The sequence below is a fragment of the Pseudorca crassidens genome, chromosome 3 (assembly GCF_039906515.1).
Source record: "Pseudorca crassidens isolate mPseCra1 chromosome 3, mPseCra1.hap1, whole genome shotgun sequence".
NCBI lineage: Eukaryota > Metazoa > Chordata > Mammalia > Artiodactyla > Delphinidae > Pseudorca > Pseudorca crassidens.
The window spans coordinates 34418796-34446008 of NC_090298.1; the positions used below are offsets into that span (position 1 = coordinate 34418796).

At 38.0% G+C, this 27213-nt stretch overlaps 1 protein-coding gene across 2 annotated transcripts in view; it reads right to left on the minus strand.

Moving 5' to 3' along the window:
• C6 (complement C6) overlaps positions 1–27213 on the minus strand; it is a 92674-nt gene that overhangs the window by 28043 nt on the left and 37418 nt on the right. For both annotated transcript variants that reach the window (XM_067730598.1, XM_067730597.1), the window contains exons 8-15: positions 26608–26848; positions 21669–21791; positions 11893–12059; positions 9261–9486; positions 8184–8355; positions 7733–7844; positions 4455–4587; positions 3365–3553 (exon numbers count right to left, since the gene is read on the minus strand). In XM_067730598.1, coding sequence (XP_067586699.1) covers positions 3365–3553; positions 4455–4587; positions 7733–7844; positions 8184–8355; positions 9261–9486; positions 11893–12059; positions 21669–21791; positions 26608–26848 — 1363 coding nt within the window. The remainder of the gene's footprint in view (positions 1–3364; positions 3554–4454; positions 4588–7732; positions 7845–8183; positions 8356–9260; positions 9487–11892; positions 12060–21668; positions 21792–26607; positions 26849–27213) is intronic.

Consider the following 27213-nt stretch of genomic DNA (forward strand, 5'->3'; position numbering starts at 1 on the left):
ATTTAAAGTCCATGCAAAGGCAGGAGCCTGCCAAAAATAGAGGGCAGCAGCCAGAGAGGTAGAAGCTAAACCAGACAGCGCTGTGTCTTGGAAGCCAGGGAAAGAACGAATGTGCAGAAAAAGGTCAACACTGTTGAATGCTGCTGAGAGGGCAAGGCAGATGAGGACCAAAATACTGTCTATTCTGTTTGGCAATATGGATGTCAGTGACGACAATGGTGTGAATGGATTTGGGGGGATAATGGCTTGAAAGTCAGATTTTTCTTATAAGAATAATCAATGAAGGAATGCAACTCCCAAATGTGGCTATTTATCCCTATGATATTCTAGATATTAGGATGTTGTGTGGAAAAAAATGGAATGAAAACAGCAGTAGTCCCCTAATAGTGGGAAAACAGACATTAATCAAACAATCATAGTGATGGGTTTATAATTAAAGGCAGAGATAGGTGTTTTGAAAAAATAAAGTTCCAGGAGATCATATCACCAAAAAAAATCCAACTGAGAAATATAAGGAAGATCTATAAGGAAATGATGCTTGACCTAAGATGAGCAATTGAATAGTGTGTATGAGAGGAAGGGAGATTAAAATAGAAGGAAGAACACTTGGATATATTATATGGAAGTGGAAATCTTGGTTATCTTTGCTTTTGTTCAGGCTCATCCACAGAAGCTTTAGACTGGTTGAATTAAACCTGGAGCTGACATCCTGAGCCTCCTGGATGAAACACAGTCTAGTCCCTGGACTGGATCTGACTAATCAGGCATCCACAGAACCACAGTGGCCTCTGTAAGCAAGTAATTGTCAAAGGAGGGCTGTAGGCAGGTATATCAGGCAAGAGGTTTGGTAGGGAAGGAAGTTTATGTTAGAGGCAAAAATAAAGATTTAGAAAATTGGTAGGTTTTCTTCTTTGCTGCTATGCATTTCCATTCCCTATTATTACTCTCTGTTAGGACCCTCATTCCATCTGGCGAAATTTGGCTCAGAATTTTCATGAACATGGAGACCTATAGCTGATGGTAAAATCTCAGATACTAAGATTTCCATTGACATGGGCTCGTTTTTCTTTGGTTTCTGTGTGGCCTTTGGCTTTTGTAAATAAATCCACGCTTAGGTCAAGGAGGGACCCTAAGCTATACATTGTTTCCAAAGAGCATCAACTCTCAAGCACACAGAGCATTGTTCCCTCCCTACCGATTTGACTCACCTGCAAGGACTCTTTGCTCCCTCACTAAGCGTCAGGTGGAAGTCCAAACTGGCCTTCAGCTGCCCATGCTGCCTGCTCTGCACAGTTTTTGAGTAACACGGAAATGAGAACATTGCGATTTTTAAGTGCTGAGGGCGAGGGGGTCTTCTGGAGGTGTTGATTTCTTAGAGGAAGGGAAAAAACTAACAGTGGAGGTGTGCAGCATCTCATTTCTTCAGGAAGCAAAATTCTTTTTCACATTGAAAGAATTAAAAGTCTTCCTGGCCAACAAATGACCTGAAGTCTCTTTATCACACAGCTCCTCCCGCATTGACAGGAAAGCGTGCTCAGTTTTATTGATGATTTTCTTTCTTTTTCTGTGACTCCCTTCATTGATCTTCCTGCCAACGTTGTTGAGAGAAAGTATATGAGATGGGATATTTCTTTCCTTTATCTTGATGTAGAACATTTTGTTGTCTCTCAGTTTGGATTATAATTTTAATTTCTTTTCCAAACACGGAGACGTGTGTGCATTTGCATGTGTGTGTGTGTGTGTGTGTGTGTGTGTGTGTGTACATATGCTGTTATTTTTATAAAGAGGAGGATGCTACCTAAGATGCCCAGAGGATCTTAACTCTCTAAACCCTGTGGTCCCCAAATGCATTCATACCTCTGACATATATGATCAGGAGTCGAGTGAAACCAAGCTACAATACTGACCTGAAGTTCTCACAAATTTCCATGTGGTCTCTTTATCAATAGTTTTAAGGTTTTTATAATAGGTTAAGTTTCCCCTTTTCCTTCACACATGGTAAAAGCCCAGAAGAGGATAAAGAAGGCAAGATGGCAGAGAGCTTGAGGAATTATCAGAGCTGCTGCACAGTTCTTGTTTGACCCAAACTGTCTGACTTTGGGTCTAATTTAGCCTCTCTGTGCCTTTGGTTTTTCCTTGACAAAATAGGCTTAATCATGTCTGAGCTCAGAGAGATCATCAGGAATTCTCTGATTAAAAATGAGACATTATTTGAAAAAGCATGTTGAGAAATTTGGAATATATGAATTAGTAGAAGCTCCCTTAACTGTCCTCCAAGTAACCAACAGGCCAGACTAACCAGGGTTTTCAGCTGCTCCATGCCAGCTGCCTGTCCAACACTGAACTGCAAGTTTTATAGGCTCCTCTATTCCACAGCTTCACACTTCTGCCCCTACCAGTCCAGCTATAGACTTACCAAGAGTCAGTTTTGTTTGTTTCCAAGTCTATTTATGCCAGTTACTATTGTAATTGTGTAAGTTGATTAAACATATCAACTGATAAAGGAGGAAAAAAAGTTATTTTTATAAAAACTAAGTTGAAAATGCTAAATAATTGAAAGTGGTTTGCAAAAATTTTCCTTTGAATTAATGTGGATAAGACTACTATAAAAGATAAAGGAAAAATAAAAGCATTTTGTAGTCAAGTTTGCTGCAAAAGTTGCCTTTAAGCTTTCACCTCTCTTCAAAAGAGAGATAATTCTCAACTTTGTCTGTATCTGGATTAACTCGGAGAGATTTTTATACAAACACAAAATATTGGGCCCTCCCAGCTCAATGACATCAGAACCAGGGGATGGGACTTAAGCAGAGGTGTTTCTTAAAGAAGTGCCCCACTTGGAGTTAAAAAACCCATTGTTTTAGAGAAACTGATATGGGATAACATAGATGATGAATTATGTATTTGTTTTATTTGAGAAAAATCTTGAAATCAAATCAGGAGACCCTTTAGGAACTAAGAGGTTGGTCCTATGTCAGAAAATTGGTGAATATTTGTGTATTTCTATGTTCTAAGTTAAAATGTTTAATTAAAAAGTAGTGTGGACTACTTTTCTATGGCTCTCCACTTGAACTAAATTTTCAGTTAACCATCAATTCTGATTTTTTCATATGAGAGCACTTGCACTCCCTCAAAATCGTGAAGTATTAAATTGGAAAAGAAAACTGACCTCACTGTCTAATATTTGAAGATATCCACTTGACCAATAGCTACTTATGTGCTGCCTGACCTCATCATCGACACGGGGTGAAATACAACCCAGCCCGCCAGTGAATCTTCTTAAGAAACAGCTCCTCTGTAGATGCTACACGACCAACCACAAAGGACACCAACTTAGCAGACCCCAGTATCCTGAGCAGCTACTCACCTTTTTCACAGGTGAGTGAGCTTGAAATGGGAGGTGTCCAGGAATCCCCACTGCATGTGTACCTTGATGGCCCAGCAACAACAAAGCCTCTGGGGCAGGTTAGCTCAATGGATTCACCAATTTTATATAATGTCTGAAATGGTGACAGTGTCAGTACTTCCTGCACCACTGGCTTGAGGCACTCTGTCCCTGCAGAGAGAGAAATATTTCAGATGTATTTGGTGGAGCAGAATACTCAGTGGATACAGGCAGATTTTGTGCAATCCAAGAAGTGATTTTAATATGATTTACCGCATTGGTTCAGCTTTAATGCTGCCTTTTGATGAGAAAGACTGGGGGTTGAGGGTCCCAGTTTAGAAACTGGGAAACTGTCTTTAGTTCCATTAACTGAAGAACTTGCTAAGGAACTGCCTTCAGATACTCCTTTCATTATATCATTGGGAGCTTTTCAAGAAATAATCTTTTCCATTCTTCTCCCCAGTGAGTTTTCCCAAAAGCAAGTCACCACATTGTGGGTGACACAGAGACAGGATGTTCTAATTGACACTGGTCTCAACTCTTTGTCATGATATTCCAGAATAACTCTTTGGAGTCCCCATCTGAGCCTTGTTTAATCGCATTTTGACTTTCCTGAAGCATGGGTATGTGGGGAGCCTGCAAACTCCTCCTCTCTCTTTGAGCAAAGGATGTGGATGTGCTCCAAGGAGAAAATTGCATTTCACAAAAAAAATCCCATCTCTGATACACAAAGAGTGTAAGTATCAGCTTCCTGGGACTCATTATTTCGCATCTCTTTGTACATTGGGCAAGGCAGATGCCTGTGGTTAGATGCAGTTAGCAGACTTCCCAGATTTCTTCTTAAACACATGCCTCACAGTCCTGCTAATACTCAGGGGCAGGAAAACTAAAATATGAAGATAGTTTGAAATCTAATTTGAGCAGATGAATCCTACTTTCTGCCTTACTAAACCTTTTCACTAGAGTTACTAAAAAAATAGTAAAGTGTACTAATCTAAGGGTGTGACTTTGCTCTATTTGGGGCACATCCATTCTCTAGCAGAGTCATGTGGAAGGCCTGCCCAGTTCTCACGTTGGCATTCCACATCTCCTCGCCTCCAGGTTCTGTCTGGTAAGCAGCTGAAGTACTGGTATCCAACAGGTTTGAAACCAGTAAGGCATATGATTTCAACTTCTTCCCCAACGGAGTACAGTTTCCTTTCATTCTAGAATTAAAACAGAAATCAGCACATTACTAATGTTATGAATAATACCTTCAAACACCTCGGGGTCCTCCTGGATTCTTTCTGTTCCTTCACTCTTGTATCTACTCGGAGTCTGCTCAATTTCTACTTCTAAATATGTCTCAAAATTCTCTCCTTTCTTTTGCCATCATCATTGTCTTTGCTTACAGCATGTATTATCTCTTACCAGGACAACTATCTAATCGGTCCCTCTTCTAATCCATCTTCCATATTGCTGCTTCAATTGATTAGAATATATATACTTATTTTAATTAATAACTTGCTCCCCTCTGTATATGAGATGGCTTACTATTGCAAGAAAAAGAAAACTATATATGAATCCTGTAGTGGCTATAAATGGAATAAAAAATGTATCCTGCATACGCAGCAAATATATGCAGATGCTATGGTAACACACTGACTACAAATCATTTGAAAGTGTTCCTAATAACCTATTTATCATCATATACTTTCCCAGTTAATGTGTAATTAAAGTACAACTCCTGGCATTTGGGGTTCACTAAAAGATTTTAAAGATAAGATGGGTTTTATATTCTTAGCTTGGAATATGAGATTTAACCCACTTTCCCATCCTCACCTCTTGCCATTTCTTCCAATAGAACCTATCATCTAGCAAAACAAAGCCATCTGCTATTCTTTGCACATAATACTCTCTTTCATGCCTCCCTGTCTTTACCTGGCTGTTCCCTCTATCCTCGACATCTTCTCTCTTCCGTTCTCTCAAGACCCAACTCAAATAGAACTTCCTCTGTGGAGAATCTCTTTCATTTCCCCAGCTTCATCCGGTGTACCATCCTTTCAGTTTTGGGGGGAAACTTGTCCAAAGCTCTAATTTATGTTTATCACATTTATCATCCCCACCCATACACTTGAGTGGCACTTCTATTACCAGGTCTCCCCTCACAAACCTTTACACGGGGCTTAATAACTCTTTGCTGAAAAAATGCAAAACACTCTCCTTCTTAGGAAGACAGTAATGTAACAGTAATGAAACTCTTTCCTTACCTAGTGGGAGACAAGTACAGAGAATTGACTAGGAAATTATTCTCTGAGAATCGAAGTTGGGAATTTTGAGGGAGGTGAAAGCTCAATCGTCAACATTTGTTATTACTTGGCCATGTGATTCAACTTTTCTCCTAGAAGATGATTAATTTCCTGAATACAAAAAAGAGCATTCCATCTTTGGTTATTATGGGAATGGCTGTGTTTCCAAGGGAAATGGCATGATGAGTAGTATTAATGATCTAGATGTTTTATTCAAAGACTGCACATTCATCCTGAAATAAATTATTGTCATAAACTTCTGCTTCCATTTCTTTTATGAAGCTATAACGTATAAGTGTATGTTGCAACCATCAAGCTTTGTCCGACATATCTGCTAGACCGACTAAACAAGAACCCTTAGTCACTGTCACTTGCCAATGGGGGTAGGACCTGTGTCTTGGTCACTGAAAAGATATCTTCACGTGCAATGACATGATTGCTCTAGCCTGAAATGAGGCATACCTGCCTCTGTTTGACTCCATATAAGGAGCATTTTGCTACTAGGAATCTAGAAGGTACTCATTAGGAAAAGTTAAAATTGTATTACTTTTGTGCAAAAACTATCATCAGGTAGGAATTAGGCCTTAAATAAAGAACAAATTAAAACAAGGAGTGAACCTATTCATGAAAATGGAAACATATAATCTAATTTTGTAGAGTCATTAGAAGAATGAATCACTGTTTAAACCTTTTGTGTGTTTTTAAAATTAGAATGTCAATCATTTTAATACTTTATTTAAGCAGCTGGCACAAACAGATTAAAAATTATTTAGGTATCTGGATCTGATAAAATGTAATTCTGAGGATACTGTTGTAGGGCAGGGACTGGAAAACTTCTATAAAGGGCCTTGATCATCAATTGCAGGTCAGGCAGTGTCTGTCACCTTGTGTCACAGTTGCACAAAACAGCTATGGTCATTATGTAAACAAAGGAATGTGGTTGTGTTCCAATAAATTTCATTAAAAAAAGAAAAGAAAAGAATACAGAGGGCAGGTCAGATTTGGTCTGTGGGCCATAATTTGTTAACTCCTATTCTAAAGGATTCGTTTCCAAAGTGTGACTTCTGAACTAGCAGCATCGGTATTACCAGGAATCTTGTTAGTTATGGAAGTTTCTGGGCCCTGCTCAAGATTAGCCTCTAGTGCATCTGGAGTGTGAGAATCTCTGGTTCTAGAGTAAAGACTAATCGACATTACTCCCCCTCCAATATTTCCTCCCCCTCACAACTTTAGGCCTGGTACCTTATACATGAACAGAAGATGAATGAACAGGGAAGATACATTAGCCCAGACTAAGCTCCATGGATATTTATTTGCTGGCCCTGGAGAATCGAGGGTATTGATTTTTGATCATAAATATGATACAGTTGGAAACAGATTAAAGGCCTTACTGGGTTTAAGAAAGGTAAACTTTTTTTAAAAAAAGGTAAAATTGATTAGGGCCCATGCCTCCTGTGATCAATTTTAAATATTATCTATCTCCTGAAAGTTTATATCTAAAGCCACAGAACTGTCTAACAAAAAGTATTTAGTTGTTTTTAATCATAGAAACATATAGTGGTTTAATGAAAAATGATAAAATTAAAAGGTATTAAAACTGTACTGACTGCTTAAGAGTTCTATAGGTTTTTAACCTAAGAAGCCATTACAGACTCAACACCTCCTATGTTACAGTCAAGACTAGTTTGTTTCTCTGATAACGTGCCTTACATAGGGGGTTACTTTGCTCAGATTCAGAAATAAACAGTCAGATCTTAGTTGCAGATTCCTACAGAAGTCATCCAAACCATTCTCCACTCACATAAATGTACCACCACACGAGTTAGTAGTGCCAAGGCACACAAAAGTGTGTGTGTTAGTTTGGTCTAGCAACCAGGTATGAGGACACCTCCAGGGAATTCACAGGGAAAAGTGATGGAGACTTTCTAAATATTCCTTTTTTACTTTTTAAGTCAACAGGTATTAAACTAAGAAAAAAATAACTCTAAATAAAAGAAAGTGCATGTTTCCTAAGTTCTATTTTTTTGGATTCCAAACCTAAAGTAAAGGTCAGGATGCTTACCCGGATAAATGCATTTTCTGGAGGGACTGGTTGAGGACACCCTGAATCTGATTCTAATTCAGGGAGGTCTATTTCTTTCACTTCCTCATCATCACTGATGCATGGTTGTCCACTAAAAGGGAAAAATAAATGTGTGTATAATACAATAAATTTGTGTGTATATATATATATGTATATACACATTTACATGTTTGTGTATACACATATATGCATGCGTATATACACATTATATATGTGTGTATATATATGTATATAATACATTTAAAAAAGAGAGAAAACAGAGAGAAAAAGGGGTAGCAGCTGATCTAACACCTCACTGATATGTTGCGTTGGAATAGGTAAAATTCTAATCATTTCTTTACCTAGCAGTAAGAAAATAAATATCTTAACTGTCTAGTTTAGTAGCGGTGTTGGGGGAGATGCCCTGCTCTCTCCCCGTATCCATCCTTACTCGTTCTGCATTATGGAAAATGTGCAGTGCTCCACTTGCCGCCTCTCCCCCTCACAGCTTTTCCCTCCTTGCTGGGGGGCAGGGTTGTTGCATTCTCGGGTTCTCGATCTCTTGTAAGTAGCATCACACGTGCTCCAGGAAGACCAGCAGCCCCAGTTCCCGTCTACAGCATCTGGAACACAGGAAGACCCATCCACCGATCATGGTGCCTCTGGGAGAATTGGGGCTTTGAAGCCAGGTCAACTTGGCTTCCTCACAGTTTAGCTGTGGGAGCCTTTGTGGAATATCATAGGATTATTGTGAGGATTAAAAGGAATTATCTGTGCAAAGGGCCTGACATATCACCTGATTTCCCTTTCCTGTTCCCACAGCCTGAATAAAATGGCAACAACTATGAATCATTTTCAACTATCAGCAACATATCTCACACATACATATATACATAAATATATGTATACATGTGAACTTCTTCCAAATAGAATATATATAAAATTACATTTTTAAAGGTAATAGACTATATTCTTACTCCCATGACATATCCTCTTTCTAAGGAGGGTTAGAGGTATGAACATTGCTTGGTCCTGTGTGAAAACTTTGGTTGTGTCTTAATTTATCCCTTATTACAAGCCACCCTCATTCTACATTATAATGCACAAGAGGTTAACAAGAGCATCACATATTTTACTTTATAGTGTGTTTTATTATTTTATCTATTTTATGTTATAGGCATTGTGCTGTATATTTTATATATATATATACACATATATAATTTTGGGGTATATAGTGGCATTATCCCCATTTTATGGATGAACAGACTGAGGCATAGAGAGGTTAGGTGACTTTCCCAAGGTCACATAGCTGGTAGGTTACAGCTGAGATTCACACCAGGACTGTTTGACCTTTGAGTCTAACTTTCTCCAGGCCTGTTTTCCTTGTGAGTTTGCGTAAGGTGGAAATTGCTTATGCAGTTCTCTTATGCAGAGAAGTTTTGTTTTGTTTTGTTGTTTTCATTGACCAACCTACAATACCTTTGGGACGGGAAAGCTTCCTACCTTATAGCAAGTTACTGACACTTACTAGATTTGTAATCCGGAGAGCGCCTCTCACAGTTCTCACCGTAGGTGCCGCTCTGGCACACGCACAGACATTCAGTCCCTGAGAGCGTGGGGTGGCCGTTATTAGGGCATTGAGCACATTGGCAGGGGTCAAACTTGGCTGCATATTCTCGATAAGCTCTCATGAGGTTGTTCCGTCTTGTCACCGCACAGGGGATATTTCTTACCAGGTCTGTAATGGGAGCAAGCTAAGAGCAGATGGGAGAGAGGAGGTCCAGTCAGAGGCACATCTCTTTGGCATATGTTGCCATCATCGCCCAATTCCCATAGAATGAGAGGCAAGGTATGGAAAATCCCACACTTCAAAGGGATTGTTGTAGAATATGGTATATCTGTCAATTGGACTAGTGGAGAAAAGCCCTTCCCATGAGGGTGGGGGAGCTTCTTTCCCTTCTACAGTGGGTAGAGCAGCTATCTGCAAGGTTAGCTGGCTTCTGTTGTCCCTAAAACATGGCAGGTATAAAGTATCTGGAGCTTCCTTTCCCCAGAATTCTACTATGGAGGAAGCCTCACGTGAGGTGTCGCTTACTTGGATTTACATCGACTTGTTTATTAAGCATCAAATGCATGCATCAAAGTACTGAGAAAAGTGACCAAGAGTTAGGCAGCTCAGGAATGCTTTGCTGAAGGCTCATCAAGTTTGACTCAAGGAGAAAAATCTGGAAAGGGCGAAGAGAGGCTTTCAGTGTTCTCTGTTTTTCCAGGGACACTACTACTGGCTTTTGATGGAACCAGATGAGAAAATGTGGAGAGACAAAATAGAGAAATGAACTTGCTGGTAGGATCAATAGAAGAATTACAGTAACAAATATGGAGCTAACACAAAATCGGGGTTCATTTTTTTTTAACATCTTTATTGGAGTATAATTGCTTTACGATGGTGTGTTAGTTTCTGCTTTATAACAAAGTGAATCAGCTATATGTATACATACATCCCCATATCCCCTATCCCACCCTTCTAGGTGGTCATAAAGCACTGAGCTGATCTCCCTGTGCTATGTGGCTGCTTCCCACTAGCTATCTATTTTAAATTTGGTAGTGTATATATGTCCATGCCACTCTCACTTCGTCCCAGCTTACCCTTCCCCCTCCCCGTGTCCTCAAGTCCATTCTCTTCGTCTGTGTCTTTATTCCTGTCCTGCCCCTAGGTTCTTCAGAACCATTTTTTTTTAAATTCCATATATATGTGTTAGCATATGGTATTTGTTTTTCTCTTTCTGAGTTACTTCACTCTGTACGACAGACCCTAGGTCCATCCACCTCACTACAAACTCAATTTCGTTTCTTTTTATGGCTGAGTAATAGTCCATTGTATATGTGTGTCACATCTTCTTTATCCATTCATCTGTTGATGGACCCTTGGGTTGCTTCCACGTCTGGCTATTGTAAATAGAGCTGCAATGAACATTGTGGTACATGACTCTTTGAATTATGGTTTTCTCGGGGTATATGCCCAGTAGTGGGATTGCTGGGTCATATGGTAGTTCTATTTTTAGTTTTTTAAGGAGCCTCCATAGTGTCTGTATCAATTACATTCCCACCAACAGTGCAAGAGGGTTCCCTTTTCTCCACACCCTCCCCAGCATTAGTTGTTTGTAGATTTTCTTATGATGCCCATTCTAACTGGTGTGAGGTGATACCTCATTGTAGTTTTGATTTGCATTTCTCTAATGATTAGAGATGTTGAGCATCCTTTCATGTGTTTGTTGGCAATCTGTGTATCTTCTTTGGAGAAATGTCTGTTTCAGTCTTCCAGGGCTCATTTTAATGAACATTTTAAAACCTCAGAGGAATGACTCTCTAGTGAAGTGTATGACTCACAAGTGCCCAGATGGGCAGCTGGACCTCATTTTCCTACCGTAACCTGTAGAGCTCCAAGTATCTTCATGCTACATGTAAATCATTCTGCCTTCATGATGATTGAACTCCTTTATTTTCATTTAAATGAAATGAGCAGAATAGCTCCTTAAGGAGCTTTTTAAAATGTGCTTATGTTTTAGGCAAAACTGGCTCAAAGTGGCATATGACTGATTTGTGGACAAAGTATTTCATACCTAATAAAAATCACCCTTTAATGTAATTACAACAAATATAAGACTGGTAAATTTAATCAATGGTGATAGAAACAGAAAATCAAATGGGTCTAAAATCCCATTTACCCCACAGAGCTATAAATGAAGATTTAGCAGGGCTCATCAAATAAAGAATTGCAAGAAAAGTACAGAAATCAAATTTATTACATACATGGGGAGTAGAACACTACTCCAGGTAAGTTTAGGCATTCTACTCCCCATACATGGGGAGTAGAACACTACTCCAGGTAAGTTTAGGCATTTTCATGCACTATACTCCCTCTTCTGGTATTTAATGTGTGCTGGGAATTCTAAATGCTGTACTACAGAATGCTTGTTTGAACAGCATAAACAAGAGATGTTTAATTTAATGTTTTTTAAAAAGGTATGTTGTGCATACACACTAAAGAAAGACATTTCTTTTATCATCTGAGAAGAAAATGGAAAAGGAATTGTGTGATGTACAGTTTGGGCTGCCAGAGAACTGCCTTAGCTCTTACCCATAATGCTTTTCAATCTTACCTTAAAGTCAATCACAGTAGGATTTTCCTTCACTGATTCTAACCACTCAGAAAATGTCTTCTCTTCTGGACCAGAACTCCCTTTCTCCCATGCCAAAGCTGCTGCATACTCACTCCTCCCGCCTTGAACCAGGGATATGGATTTCTCTGATCCCTGAATAAATGAACCTGCAAGGTATTTCAAGAAAATTACTCGTTTAATTTTATTGCAAATTCAAACTTGAAAGTAAAGCCTATTTGCACAGGAGAAAGAAGCAGATGGCAGAGTCATGTAGCTTAATTAAGTAAACTAAGTGAAAAGCAAGAGAACACGTCTCTTGTCCCTATAGGGAGTTTAATAATAGAAATGATAATAATAGTGCCAACAGCTACCATTTATTAAGCAACACATGTATGCCAGGCACTCTGCACTCATTATTTATGTAATTCTCTTAACAACCCGGAACAGTAGGTGTTACAAACATGGACATTGAAGCCAGAAGTAATTTGGCCTGGAACACATGGATACTAAGGGGGCGGAGGGCGGCTGGGATGCAGATGTAGCCCAAGGCCTGAGGACTCTGTCTCCTGCTTTTTGATGCCAAGCCTCCCACTTTTGACTTATATGGGCATATGTCTTGGGCCCCCGGAATAACGTAAACCACATGGTTTCTGGTACCCAATCAGTTGACTGCCATGCCATAACTGACTACAATTACAGAAAAATGTTGATAGAATACCTTTAAGCTTAAAGACAGGAGTAAAAGTACAATTAACCAAAAAAAAAAAAAAATTAAATCTCAAGTTAAAAGTTGGCACAATGTTGCTTTAGAGGTACTGGCGTTTACTCTATACAGCACAGATCTTTCATATAAATTTTCAAAACTATTCCTCTTAACTAATGGTGTCTTTAATATGGGTAGGAACTGAGTAATAAGAAATTATAGTGAGAAATAAAATCAAATGGGAAAGAGGCTAGTGATATGGGTAATAGTTAATGGCATTAATCTGGTGTCTGTTCTGGAGTGTCAGTAAGGATCAGCTATGCCCCCAACTGTTTAGAAATTCTACAGTAACAGAGTCTAGGATGATTAGAACAATGGGTGAAATACTCTCTCTATGAAAAAAGTATGTTCCTTTTCAAAGTGAGCTGCTTAAGAGGGGTATAAGAAGAAATTTTTAGAGTTTTTTTGCATTTAATTTTCAAATAAAATAAGGGAGAAATTATTATTTGCCAATATATCATATACCTATTGACAGTGACTCTGATATGCAGATTGATATATGTCATAAATGGATTGACACTGGTAAGAGCTATATATGCTAAGAATGGGACCCTGAAGAAAGAACTAGTTAAGTCTATTTACTATTCTATTAGCTACTTTGAACAGAACGCTTACAAGTGAATAAATTGCTTAAAAGGATTCCAGAAAGAAAATGCAGACTGAAGATGATACCAACAGTGCAAACATAAGGAAAACAACTAATAGAAGGAAGAGCAGACACTTCTATTTCTTCCACAAGCTTCTCATCAATCACAACATGAGTTTGACAGCAAGCCACTCTCAAAACATATCAAAAATTTTAAGGAATTTTATGAAGTATTATCATTATGATATGAGCAAGACAAGGAAAAAATCTGTTTATTTCATATAGATTATCTCTTGATAGTTTCTGTTTGCACACTTGTATATATTTTTGTCCATAATGTATTTTTAGAAATAATATATTCATAAACATTTGTTAGTAAGTATACATATATTAGGGATATATCCTCAAAAAAATTTAATGGTACCATTACAGATTATAAAAGTTTGGAGTCAAATGATTTAATCAAAGTAGCTCAGGGTTAGAAATAGACAAATCACAGCTCTTTTAAAAATTTTTATTTCTCTTATACAGCAGGTTTTTATTAGTTACCTATTTTATACATATTAGTGTATATATGTCAATCCTAATCTCCCAATTCATCCCCCCCACCCAGCGCTTTCCCCCCTTGGTGTCCATATGTATGTTCTCTACATCTGTGTCTCTATTTCTGCCTTACAAACTGGTTCATCTGTACCATTTGTCTAGATTCCACATATATGCGTTAATATACGATATTTGTTTTTCTCTTTCTGACTTACTTCACTCTCTATGACAGTCTCTAGGTCCATTCACATCTCTGCAAAAGCCCCAATTTTGTTCCTTTTTATGGCTGAGTAATATTCCATTGTATATATGTACCACATCTTCTTTATCCATTCGTCTGTCGATGGGCATTTAGGTTGCTTCCGTGACCTGGCTATTGTAACCAGTGCTGCAGTGAACACTGGGGTGCACGTGTATTTTTGAATTAGGGTTTTCTCTGGGTATATTCCCAGTAGTGGGATTGCTGGGTCATATGGTAATCCTATTTTCAGCTTTTTAAGGAACCTCCATACTGTTCTCCATAGTGGCTGTATCCATTTACATTCCCACCAACAGTGCAAAAGTGTTCCCTTTTCTCCACACCCTCTCCAGCATTTGTTTGTACATTTGCTGACAATGCCCATTCTAACCGGTGTGAGGTGATACCTTTTTGTAGTTTTGATTTGCATTTCTCTACTAATTTGTGATGTTGAGCATCTTTTCATGTGCCTCTTGGCCAACTGTATGTCTTCTTTGGAGAAATGTCTATTTAGGTCTTCTACCCATTTTTTAATTGTTTTTTTTTTTTAATATTGAGCTGCATGAGCTGTTTATATATTTTGGAGATTAATCCTTTGTCTGTTGATTCGTTTGCAAATATTTTCTCCTATTATGAGGGTTGTCTTTTCATCTTGTTTGTAGTTTCCTTTGCTTTGCCAAAGCTTTTAAGTTTCATTAGGTTCCATTTGTTTATTTTTGTTTTTATTTCCATTACTCTAGGAGGTGGGTCACAAAAGATCTTGCTGTGATTTATGTCAAAGAGTGTTCTTCCTATGATTTCCTCTAAGAGTTTTATACTTTCCGATCTTACATTTAGGTCTCTAATCCATTTTGAGTTTACTTTTGTGTATGTTGTTAGGGAGTGTTCTAATTTCATTCTTTTACATGTAGCTGTCCAGTTTTCTCAGCACCAATTATTGAAGAGGCTGTCTTTTCTCCATTGTATATCCTTGCCTCCTTTGTCACAGGTTAGTTGACCAAAGGTGTGGGGGTTTATCTCTGGGCTTTCTATCCTGTTCCATTGATCTATATTTCTGTTTTTGTGCCAGTACCATACTGTCTTGATTACTGTAGTTTTGTAGTATAGTCTGAAGTCAGGGAGTCTGATCCCTCCAGCTCCATTTTTCCCCCTCAAGATTGCTGTGGCTATTTGGGGTTTTTTGTGTTTTCATACAAATTTTAAGATTTTTTTGTTCTAGTTCTGTAAAAAATGCCATTGGTAATTTGATAGGGATTGCATTGAATCTGTAGATTGCTTTGGGTAGTATAGTCATTTTTACAATATTGATTCTTCCAATCTAAGGACATGTCTCGTCTTTGATTTCTTTCATCAGTGTCTTATAGTTGTCTGAGTACAGGCCTTTTGTCTCCTTAAGTGGGTTTATTCCTAGGTTTTTTATTATTTTTGTTGCAATGGTGAATGGGATTGTTTCCTTAATTTCTCTTTCTGATCTTTCATTGTTAATGTATAGGAATGCAAGAGATTTCTGTGCATTAATTTTGTGTCCTGCAACTTTAACAAATTCATTGATTAGCTCTAGTAGTTTTCTAGTGGCATCATTTGGATTATCTATGTATGTATAGTATGATGTCATCTGCAAACAGTGACAGTTTTACTTCTTTTCCAATTTGTATTACTTTTATTTCTTTTTTTTCTCTGATTGCCGTGGCTAGGACTTCCAAACCTATGTTGAATAATAGTGGCAAGAGTGGACATCCTTGTCTTGTTCCTGATCTTAGAGGAAATGCTTTCAGTTTTTCACCCTTGAGAATGATGTTTGCTGTGTGTTTGTCATATATGGCCTTTATTATGTTGAGGTAGTTTCCCTCTATGCCCAGCTTCTGGAGAGTTTCTATCATAAATGGGTGTTGAATTTTGTCAAAAGTTTTTTTCTGCGTCTACTGAGATGATCATATGGTTTTTATCCTTCAATTTGTTAACATGGTGTATCACATTGATTGATTTGCATATATTGAAGAATCCATGCATCCCTGGGATAAATTCCATTTGATCATGGTCTATGATCCTTTTAATGTATTGTTAGATTCTGTTTGCTAGTATTTTGCTGAGGATTTTTGCATCTATATTCATCAGTGGTCTGTAATTTTCTTTTTTTGTAGTATCTTTGTCTGGTTTTGGTCTCAGGGTGATGGTGGCCTCGTAGAGTGAGTTTGGGAGTGTTCCTTCCTCTGCAATTGTTTGGAAGCGTTTGAGAAGGATGGGTATTAGCTCTTCTCTAAATATTTGATAGAATTCACCTGTGAAGCCATCTGGTCCTGGACTTTTTTTGTTGCAAGGTTTTTAATCACAGTTTCAATTTCATTCTTTGTGATTAGTCTGTTCATATTTTCTATTTCTTCCTGGTTCAGTCTTGGAAAGTTATACTTTTCTAAGAGTTTGTCCATTTCTTCCAGGCTGTCCTCTTTATTGTCATAGAGTTGCTTGTAGTAGTCTCTTAGGATGCTTTGTATTTCTGCCATGTCCATTGTAACTTCTCCTTTTTCATTTCTAATTTTATTGATTTGAGTACTCTCCCTCTTTTTCTTGATGAGTCTGGCTAAAGGTTTATCAATTTAGTTTATCCTTTCAAAGAACCAGCTTTTAGTTTTATTGATCTTTGGTATTGTTTTCTTTGTTTCTATTTCATTTATTTCTGCTCTGATCTATATGATTTCTTTCCTTCTGCTAACTTTGGGTTTTGTTTGTTTTTCTTTCTCTGGTTCTTTTTGGTGTAACGTTAGGTTGTTTATTTGAGATTTTTCTTGTTTCTTGAGGTAGACCTGTATAGCTATAAACTTCCCTCTTAGAACTGCTTTTGCTGCATCCCATAGGTTTTGGATCATCCTGTTTTCATTGACATTTGTCTCTAGGTATTTTTTTATTTCCTCTTTGATTTCTTCAGTGATCTCTTGGTTATTTAGTAGCATACTGTTTAGTCTCTGTGTGTTTGTGTTTTTTATGCTTTTCTCTCTGTAATTGATGTCTAATCTCATAGTGTTGTGGTCAGAAAAGATGCTTGATATGATTTCAATTTTCTTAAATTTACTGAGGCTTGATTTGTGACCCAAGATGTGATCTATCCTGGAGAATGTTCCATGTGCACTTGAAAAGAAAATATAATCTGCTGTTTTGGGGTGGAATGTCCTATAAATATCAATTAAATCTACCTGGTCTATTGTGTCATTTAAAGCTTGTGTTTCCTTATTAATTTTCTGTTTGGATGATCTGTCCATTGGTGTAAGTGAGGTGTTAAAGTTCTCCACTGTTATTGTGTTACTGTTGGTTTCCTCTTTTATAGCTGTTAGCAGTTACCTTATGTATTGAGGTGCTCCTATGTTGGGTGCATATTTATTTATAATTGTTATATCGTCTTCCTAGATTGATCCCTTGATCATTACATAGTGTCCTTCCTTACTTCTTGTAACATTCTTTATTATAAAGTCTATTTTGTCTGATATGAGTATTGCTACTCCAGCTTTCTTCTGATTTCTGTTTGCATGGAATATCTTTTTCCATCCCCTCACTTTCAGTCTGTATGTGTCCCTAGGTCTGAAGTGGGTCTCCTGTAGACAGCATACATATGGGTCTTGTTTTTGTATCCATTTAGCAAGCCTGTGTCTTTTGGTTGGAGCATTTAATCCATTCACGTTTAAGGTAATTATTGATATATATGCTCCTATTACCATTTTCTTATTTTTTGGGGGTTTGTTTTTGTAGGTCCTTTTCTTCTCTGTGTTTCCCACTTAGAGAAATTCCTTTAGCATTTGTTGTAGAGCTGGTTTGGTGTTGCTGAATTCTCTTAGCTTTTGCTTGTCTGTAAAGCTTTTGATTTCTCCATCGAATCTGAATGAGATCCTTGCCGGGTAGAGTAAACTTGGTTGTAGGTTTTTTCCTTTCATCACTTTAAGTATATCATGGCAGGTGGATTCTTAATCACTGTGCCACCAGGGAAGCCCCTGCCCTTTCATTTTGTCTATCTTTGTGTCCATGTAGTTTTTGTTCCACAGGCTGCAGGATTGTTGTTCTTCTTGCTTCTGCTGTCTGTCTTCTGTTGAATGAGGCTATCTAAGAGGCTTGTGCAAGCTGCCTGATGGGAGGGACTGGTGGTGGGTAGAGCTGGGTGTTGATCTGGTGGGCATAGCTCAGTAAAACTTTAATCCGCTTGTCTGCTGATGGGTGGAGCTGAGTTCCCTCCCTGTCGGTTGCTTGGCCTGAGGCAACCAAGCACTGGAGCCTAGAGGCTCTTTGGTGGGGCTAATCTGGGAGGACTCCCACCAAGGAGTGCTTCCCAGAACTTCCACCGCCTGTGTCCTTGTCCCCATGGTGAGCCATAGCTGCCCCCCACCTCTGCGGGAGACCCTCCAAGACTAGCAAGTAGGTCTGGTTCAGTCTCCTGTGGGGTCACTTCTCCTTCCCCCTGGGTCCTGATGTGCACACTACTTTGTGTGTGTCTTCCAAGAGTGGAGTCTCTGTTTCTCCTAGTCCTGTTGAAGTGCTGCAATCAAATCCCACTAGCCTTCAAAGTCTGATTCTCTGGAAATTCCTCCTCCTGTTGCCAGACCCCCAGGTTGGGAAGCCTGACATGGGGCTCAGAACCTTCACTCTAGTGGGTGGACTTCTGTGGTATAATTGTTCTCCAGTTTGTGAGTCACCCACCTAGCAGTTATGGGATTTGATTGTATTGTGATTGCGCCCCTCTTACTGTTTCATTGTGGCTTCTCCTTTGAGTTTGGATGTGGGGTATCTTTTTTGGTGAGTTCCAGTGTCTTCCTGTCAATGATTTTTCACAGTTAGTTTTGATTCCTGTGCTCTCGCAAGAGGGAGTGAGCACACATCCTTCTACTCTGCCATCTTGAACCAGTCCATCCAAATCTATGTTCTTAAGTGTGCTTTGCTTTTAGAAAACAACATAAATGTGTCTCTGTTTTTAGGCAAATTGTCAGTGTGATTAATAAGCATTAGTTGAGAATCTGCTATAAGCCAGGCACTAAAAACTTGGGTTGGGGAGTTGATACAATTCAGGAATATTAGCAGTGTGTCAGCTGGGCAGGATTGATAGTTGATTAACCAATTTGGAGACTATTGCAATAGTCTCTGATTTTGCAGTGTCCCTACAAGCTGAAAACTAGAATTCATATTTGACATTTTCTCATCTCTATGTTGGATGGATTTTATAGTCGAGTAGTTTTTTTTCAGTAAGTATTCAAGAATGAATATTACCAGAATTCTCTCATGTTTTGAGACATCTTTCTGTTACCTCTACATATGAACACATTTTCTTTTCTCTTTTAGAAATTTGTGGACATTCCTCTATCATCTTGTAGCTTTGCATTTTGTCAAGAAGTCTGACGCCAGCCAGATTTTCTTGTTATTCTGTAGGGAACTTGTTCTTTCAGCTAGGATACTTGAATTCATTTTAAAAATCTTTGTATTTAGTTAATTAACTAGAATTTGTCTTGAAATTGTATATTTGAACAATATTTCTGATACAAATAATGAAGACAAATTTCTTCCTTTATTTCAGGGGCTATATATATATATATATATATATATATATATGTATATTTATTTATATATATTTTTAAAAATAGTTTTTCTGTTTCATTTCTTGGGCTCTCTATTTCAGGAACACTAATTCCCATCTATAGAATTACATTTGTCATTCCATTTCCATTAGATATTCTTTAATAATGGTTAACATCTGGATTTTTTCTCTGTATTCATTATGAATTACTTTAGATTTTTCTTTATTAATTTTATCTTCAGACAATTATATTTTGAAGTTGCAGTGTCTATTTATAACTATAATGGCAATACTTTTCAATATTTGCTGTCTTTGTATCTTAGCTTTGAAATCCTCCTTTTCAATTAATTCTTATATTTAATGTTTTCATCTCTGAGCTTTTGATTTACTGAATTCACATTCTTATTAAATTATTCTATCGCAAGACAAACTGGTATAGAATCTGTACATTGTTTGGTTTATATTACTAGGTTGATTGTTTGCATACTGTTCTTTTTTGGGGGGTATAATACAAATGTGTAGTTGTCATGTCAGCTCTCATTTTGCTTATGCTCAACATGGGCATCCACATGTAGACCATTGATAGGCTCTGATATTTAAAACTACCTATTTATTATTATAGTAAATATGATATTATTATCTGTTCCTTGGCTGTCCTCCCATGACCATATAAATTTCATATTTTGGGAGTTTTTGTGGTTCTGATTTCCTTTGTTCTGAGCAGAAGTAGCAATCAGTCAGGAAGAATAAGGAAATAAGAAAATTTTACACAGAGGAAGGAGCTATTTATAATGGCAAGGCACAGAAGAGAGCATGACTTATTTAAGAGACTGCATAAAGTTTAGCTAGGCAGGGAGAGAGGCAGGAACCTATCTTCAAGGCTGTGTGAAACCATGACAAGTTTAAGGCATGGGTGTTTCATGGTAAGATTTGCCTTGGAGAATATTCCTTTAACAGAAAATGTGTAGAATAGATTGGAAGAAGGCAAGACCAGAGGCAAGGGAATGAGTTGGGAGGCCTCTGTGGTAATCCAGGTTGGAAATGATGAATGGAAGGCATGTCTATGGAAATGAAGAGCTGGGGAGAACTGGGAGAAATATTAAGGAGGAGGAATGACTACTTATTGGATGTAGAGGCTAGAAAGAGGGAGGGAGAAATCAAAGAGAGCACTCAGGTTTCTGGCTTTGTTGCCTGAGCTTTTTTTAATGTACTTCTCTTACAACTTATTTGTCTTCTTTTTTTAAATTGAAGTATAGTTGATTTACAATGTTTTGTTAGTCTCTGGTGTACAGCAGAGTGATTCAATTTTTCATATATATGGATATATATACACACACACATATATAATTCTTTTTCATATTCTTTTCCTTTATGGTTTATTACAAGATACTGAGTATAGTTCCCTGTGCTATAGAATAAGACCTTGCTTATCTATTTTATATATAGTAGTTTGTATCTTCTAATCCAAAACTCCTAATTTATCTCTACCCCCCTTCTCATTTGATAACCATAAATTTGTTTTCTATAATATGTCTATGAGTCTGTTTCTGTTTTATAATAAGTTCACTTGTATCATATTTTAGATTCCACATAGAAGTGATATCATATGGTATTTGTCTTTGACTTACTTCACTTAGTATAATAATGTCTAGGTCCATCCACATTGATGCAAATGGCATTATTTCATTCTTTTTTATGGCTGAGTAGTATTCCATTGTATATATGTACTACATCTTCTGTATTTTTAATGGTTGTCTATATGTATCCTTACTTTGTAAGTTCCTTGACTGGAAGACCTAGTTCATGCCCATCTGTACTTTACAATGCTTAATACTGAGTTTGGCCGATAGGAAGAATCAATAAATGTGCATTCAGTTAAACAAACTGAATAGGAGATAAAGAAAATCTTAACCATGTCCCCTTTTAAGTAGTACTAATATTTGATTTGCTCCCTTCCCCCACCACACATAGGGCTCTGAGGCAAACAAATGAAACTAATGAAAAGTGAAAAATAGTGTAGTCACAATCATGTGCAATATGGTACTTAAATTATGGCCAGTCAGGACGCACTGGGTAAGCTGCTAAGAGAAAGCATTGTTACCTCCATATTTCTCTGACAGCTTGTTAGTGGTGCACCGGTCTTCCACTTTTGTTTTCGTAAAAAAAAGGAAGCGTTTCTTTGTTTCAACCCGGATGCAGTTTTGGGCTTCTGCCTTCGTTAGACCTAGGAAATGGAATACAAGCAAAAAACCCTGAGAATGTACCATGGAGAATTCAGGGAAGAGGAACATGAGGCTCTGGGCACTTGGGGGAGCTACAGATACTCCATATCAGCACACAACTCCTCCAGTTCCCGTGAGCTCAAATGATTAATGGCTTTTACTACAGAGGCAGTCCTTCACAGGCCCTGGGACGTGCTGAAGAGAAGAGGTATATATGAGTCCCTGCCGTCTCCCCCATGGGGATCATGTTGGCGTCTCCATGTTGCCTACACACAATAAATCTCTAAGCTTTTCTGTCCTGCTGGCCACTGACCTTGTATAGCCCCACAAGTCAAGAGATAAACACATGCTCTGTTTGGTGCCCCGCTGACAGGCCTTCTTTTGGGACCACAGCTGATTCTGTGAGAACTGAGTCCATATCACTTCTTCCCCTGTTCACCACCTAAAATGTAGATCTCATTGGTCACCTCTCCTTCCCGGAACGCTCATTCTCATACTTGGCTATGCTTCCTCTCCCTGACTTAGCTGCTCACTCCACTTCTACCTCCAAAACCCTTTCATTTTACTATCAGAAATTCTGACTTCCTGACTCATGAACTCTTCTTTTATGTCCTCGATGACTGTTCACTCTTTCTCCTCATCTTAATTCAAGCCTATACTTGATATATTTCCACCGTTGTCTCCAAGGGAGGTTGATGCTGCCTCATTCCCAGCCTCTTTAGGAGTTGGAGCTGGGCTTGATATCTTCCTAGTTTCCCAGTGCTGCTTTCATAGGATGACACTCCACAGTTTTATAACTCTTCTAAAAGTCTTGTTGCTCTGAAGCTCAGGACATCCAATTCTAATTCCTTTGGTCTTCATTGTTCTTATCTTTTAACAAACTTCAAAGCATCATTTGTTAAAGATTTTGGTATCTGAATCAGTCTTTTCCACCCCAATGCTAGCCATTATTCTTAATGACTTCAAAACCGATGGGGATGTCAGGGATTGAGTGGGACAGAGCACAGAGAAACAGGTCTGGCTGTTTGGAGGCTAAGTTGTACTGCTTATCTGGGGTAATTGAGAAGAATAAATGTTTCCTTTTTTTTTTTTTTCCCCAAGTCACCTGACCTGGTACCCAAAACACCTAAACTAGAATCCAGTTTTTTTGATGTTTAGTTAAAAATTGCCTTGAAAAATACAAGCTCATGAGAGATAGAGCTGTTACGTGAGCTCTTAAGCAACTTAAAGCAAAGTAGTTTATCAGATACTGATTCTTAGGGTTGCAGGTTACAAGAGGCAGGGAAGAATGTTTTCAGAGCTGGATGTGTCATGTGAGTATGATGCTGAAATTTAAACCTGAGGGCGCAGATCAACGAGGAATGAGGCTGAGTAGATGGGGATGGGGCTTCCTACTTCACCGTTCTTTCAATAGTTTGACCCATTCAAAGAGATGTATTACAGGTTGGAGTAAAGAATTCTTGGTTTGATGGCTGTTTTGGTCAGACTGAATAAACACAACTCATTTTTCTTCTGGTAGTATTGTTCTTATAAGTGGGTCAGGCAAATGTTTAGGGCACGTGAGGAAGTTAATACGTCTGTGGTGCACAACTCTTATCCTTTCATTAGGTTTCTATGATTTATAAGTGAAAATTAAATTGTATGTGACCAATTCACTAATTATAACATAATTAACTGTAAAGTTAATTACATTTGCTGAGGGTTATAGGAGAATGCTTAAAGATTTGAATGATTAATCTCTCTTATGAGTCATCGTGTTGGTCATGCAGTGATCAAAATATCAAGGCTTTATCAGTGAATTTCTGTGCCGGCCTTTTCTTCTTCACAAGATGTCCTATAGCTTGTGCCTGACCCATATCCACACTGACACAGGAGTTTCTTGATGCTAAAGCACTTGCCCTCTCAAGCCTGAGTGTCCCTCTGATGTGACACAGAGATGAGTATTTCAGAAATGTCCTCAGCTACTCTGACTGGGCAAAGGTCAACAGTGTCAATCAAAAATGTCATACTGATAGGGGCTTCCCTGGTGGCGCAGTGGTTGAGAGTCCGCCTGCTGATGCAGGGGACACGGGTTCGTGCCCTGGTTCGGGAAGATCCCACATGCCACGGAGCGGCTGGGCCTGTGAGCCATGGCCGCTTAGCCTGCGCGTCCGGAGCCTGTGCTCTGCAGCGGGAAAGGCCACAATGGTGAGAGGCCCGCGTACCAAAAAAAAAAAAGAGTCATACTGATAAATAGTGGGGTGTATAGTTTTTCTCCTCTAATTCAGAGCAGAAAATGACTTCCCAGTCAAAGGACTTTAAAATTACCATCTTGTATAACATGATATTTTAATTGTTTAATGTTGTCTCTGTATTCCTGAAATTCTTTTTACCTTGCACGCTGAAGCAATTCCAACTTTTATGCAAGATTTTAAATTGACTATGGGACACTGTGCAGTAGAGGAATAAATCAAGGGATGCAAATAAAAAGCAATTTAATTTTGTTTTATTCTTCTTGCACTAGAGAAAGTACTATGAAGTATTCAAGTCATTTAAAAAAATAATGACAAGGGATATAATTCTTATTGAATAAAGCAAATAATTCTTATTGAATAGAGCAAATAAAAACTAAGCCTAAACTCTAACTCTACATTATTGAGAAGTAAGGGGAGAAGGACTAAAAGAGGGAAAAGGGAGGAGGCCAGAATATGTATTCATCTGAAGAGTGGGCAAAAACAGGTAAGCACACCCACCGGAGAATTCCATTTTATTGAGATTTGTTTCTGTCTGAGTGAGCTTCATCTTAACCACAATTAAAATTGAGCTCCAATATTATTATTGTGACTCAGAGAAGTATATATATACATGGAAATGCACATATTTAATGACTATAAGAATATATATTACATATAAAAATATTGAATATAAGGATATATATCTTAATATATTAAATATATATACACATACTATAAATACTATGTATATATAGTGTGTGTGTGTGTGTGTACACATAGGTGTGTATGGTTATATATTTCCAGTTTTATATCATATCTCAAACTCCCTTTCTTTCTCTTATTATGTGTGGCTCTGTGTCTGAAGTCTCTATTTTTATTTAAAAAGAAAAAGATGGAAGGTGAGAATATTTCAGGAAGTATAGCTTATCACTCTTCATTTTTGTTATGGGGCTTCAACTATTAAAATGCTGGATGGTTGATTAAAGATTCACATAGTTCTTTAACTGACCTGAACTCTAAGCCTTTAGAGGCTTTGCTGTGAATGCATGATGAGTATAGCTTATCAAGTGAGAAATTATTCTTGGCTACAGCAGCAGTGACCAGAATAATTTTATCCCAAGGGTGAGATGAAGCCAAGTCAAGGGCCAGAGACTTCCCCAAACGATTTTTACTCATCATAAATGTTGATTAAATTCATCAAGCAAACATTGCTCCAGTGGAAAGGATAACTGTAAGGAAACATAAGAGGCAGGCAGTGTGGAAAGCCCATCACAGCATAAGTCTTGGATTTCAGTAACTCTGTCAGGCAAAAAATTTTGAAGACCTTCTTACTGAAAATCTTTCTCAAAGACATTTATCCCATCTCCTTTCTTAAAAAGCAGATCATGATGGACATCTGATCAATTAAAGTTTAGAAGGACTCAGGGAAGCCCCATTAAACATTACCATTTGTCATAATGAGATATAAGAACAGAAGGATTGAAACTCTATTGACCTCAGAGTTGGCTTGGTGTTTTTTAAAATAAATTCTTAATTTCTTTTGTATAAAAGTTAAATGATCAGGGCTTCCCTGGTGGCACAGTGGTTGAGAGTCTGCCTGCCGATGCAGGGGACACGGGTTCGTGCCCTGGTCCGGGAAGATCCCACATGCCGCAGAGCGGCTGGGCCTGTGAGCCATGGCCGCTGAGCCTGCACGTCCGGAGCCTGTGCTCCGCAACGCGAGAGGCCACAACAGTGAGAGGCCCGCGTACTGCAAAAAAAAAAAAAAAGTTAAATGATCAAGAATTCTGATTTATTTAGGGGAATCTGTCAGTTGGGTTCTGGTTATTATACAATTTCCTAACCATGTTCTCAAGATAGAAGCATCACAAGGATGCTGTGTCATTTCACACAGGAGCCTGAAAAATTTCACACAGGAGCCTGAAAAATTTATACAAAGGTACTTAAGTAATAGTAATTAATATTGGCAATCTAGGATAATAAGAAAGCAAGATTTATTTTTAATTTTTTTAATTTTTTTTTTTGCGGTACGCGGGCCTCTCATTGTTGTGGCCTCTCCCTAGGACTTTGCGCTTTCACTATTGAGGGCCTGGGTTCAATCCCTAGTCAGGGAACTAAGATTCCAAAAGCTGCTTGGCCAAGAAAAAAAAAAGAAAAGAAAGAAAGAAAGAAAAAAGACTGCCAGTGGATTTGCTGTAATTACAGTTTTATAAAATTATTATCTCCTATAAAATTACTATAAGTAAATTATCTTTTAGAGTTTAGTTCCAAGAAAAATTTTGTTTTCCTTGAGGTGATGGCATGCATCTCTCTTTAGTTTACCACTACTAAGCAGCTTATGATATTCTTAATGTCAGGAAATTCTGGGTCAAATCTGATGCCCAAAGAGGTGAAGCCTATTTATTTTTCCTTCTTCTATTTGTCTGAATTTTCTATTTCTATTTTATTTCCTTGAGTATGTACTTTTTGGTTTTTCTTCATATCATTTTGGAAATAAAGCAGGGTCGAAATAAAGTCAATAAAGAAGAACTAAAAGGATAGAGAAAGAGAAAAATGTATTGCACACTATCTTATCAGTTAAAAATGAAGGTTGAAGAAAGCGAACCTGAGTTCTTTAGTTCTTCCTTGCTAAACTGATACAGGAGATCATACACGCCTCCCAGGGAGCCAGAGGTGAAATAGTGAGTCCCGAAGTCATCAAATATCCGGCTGTATAAAGCAGAGTTGTATTCTAGAGGCAGATGGTTAAGTGCTTTCAAAAAGACATCAGAAAGCTGCAGATCTTTAGTTTTCATTGTGAAATTTAAGACTTTTATCACTTTATGGATCCTAATAAAACTGGAATCCTAAATGGAAGAGGAGAAAGGATTAAAAAAAAAGATTATTAAAGGTAATGAAAGCTTGAGGGATCAAGCATTAAATGTTTACCATCAGCTTCATTCTAACCACAGCATTACAACAGTTGTTAACTCTCCATTGCATGTTCCCACAGACAAAATGATAATTTTCATTTTATTTTTTTCCAGTACCTCTTCCTCAGATGTTCAAAATGGTAAACAGATTAAGATGACCTCAATCATGTAAACTGTGTGCCTGAGGCATGTGCTCTCTACCAAAAAGAGATCAAGTATCAAAAAGTAAATCTTTCTTTCTTGATGGTCAATTGTGGGTGCACCCCTACCACGTTATTATTTAGAAAGCCTAGCTAATG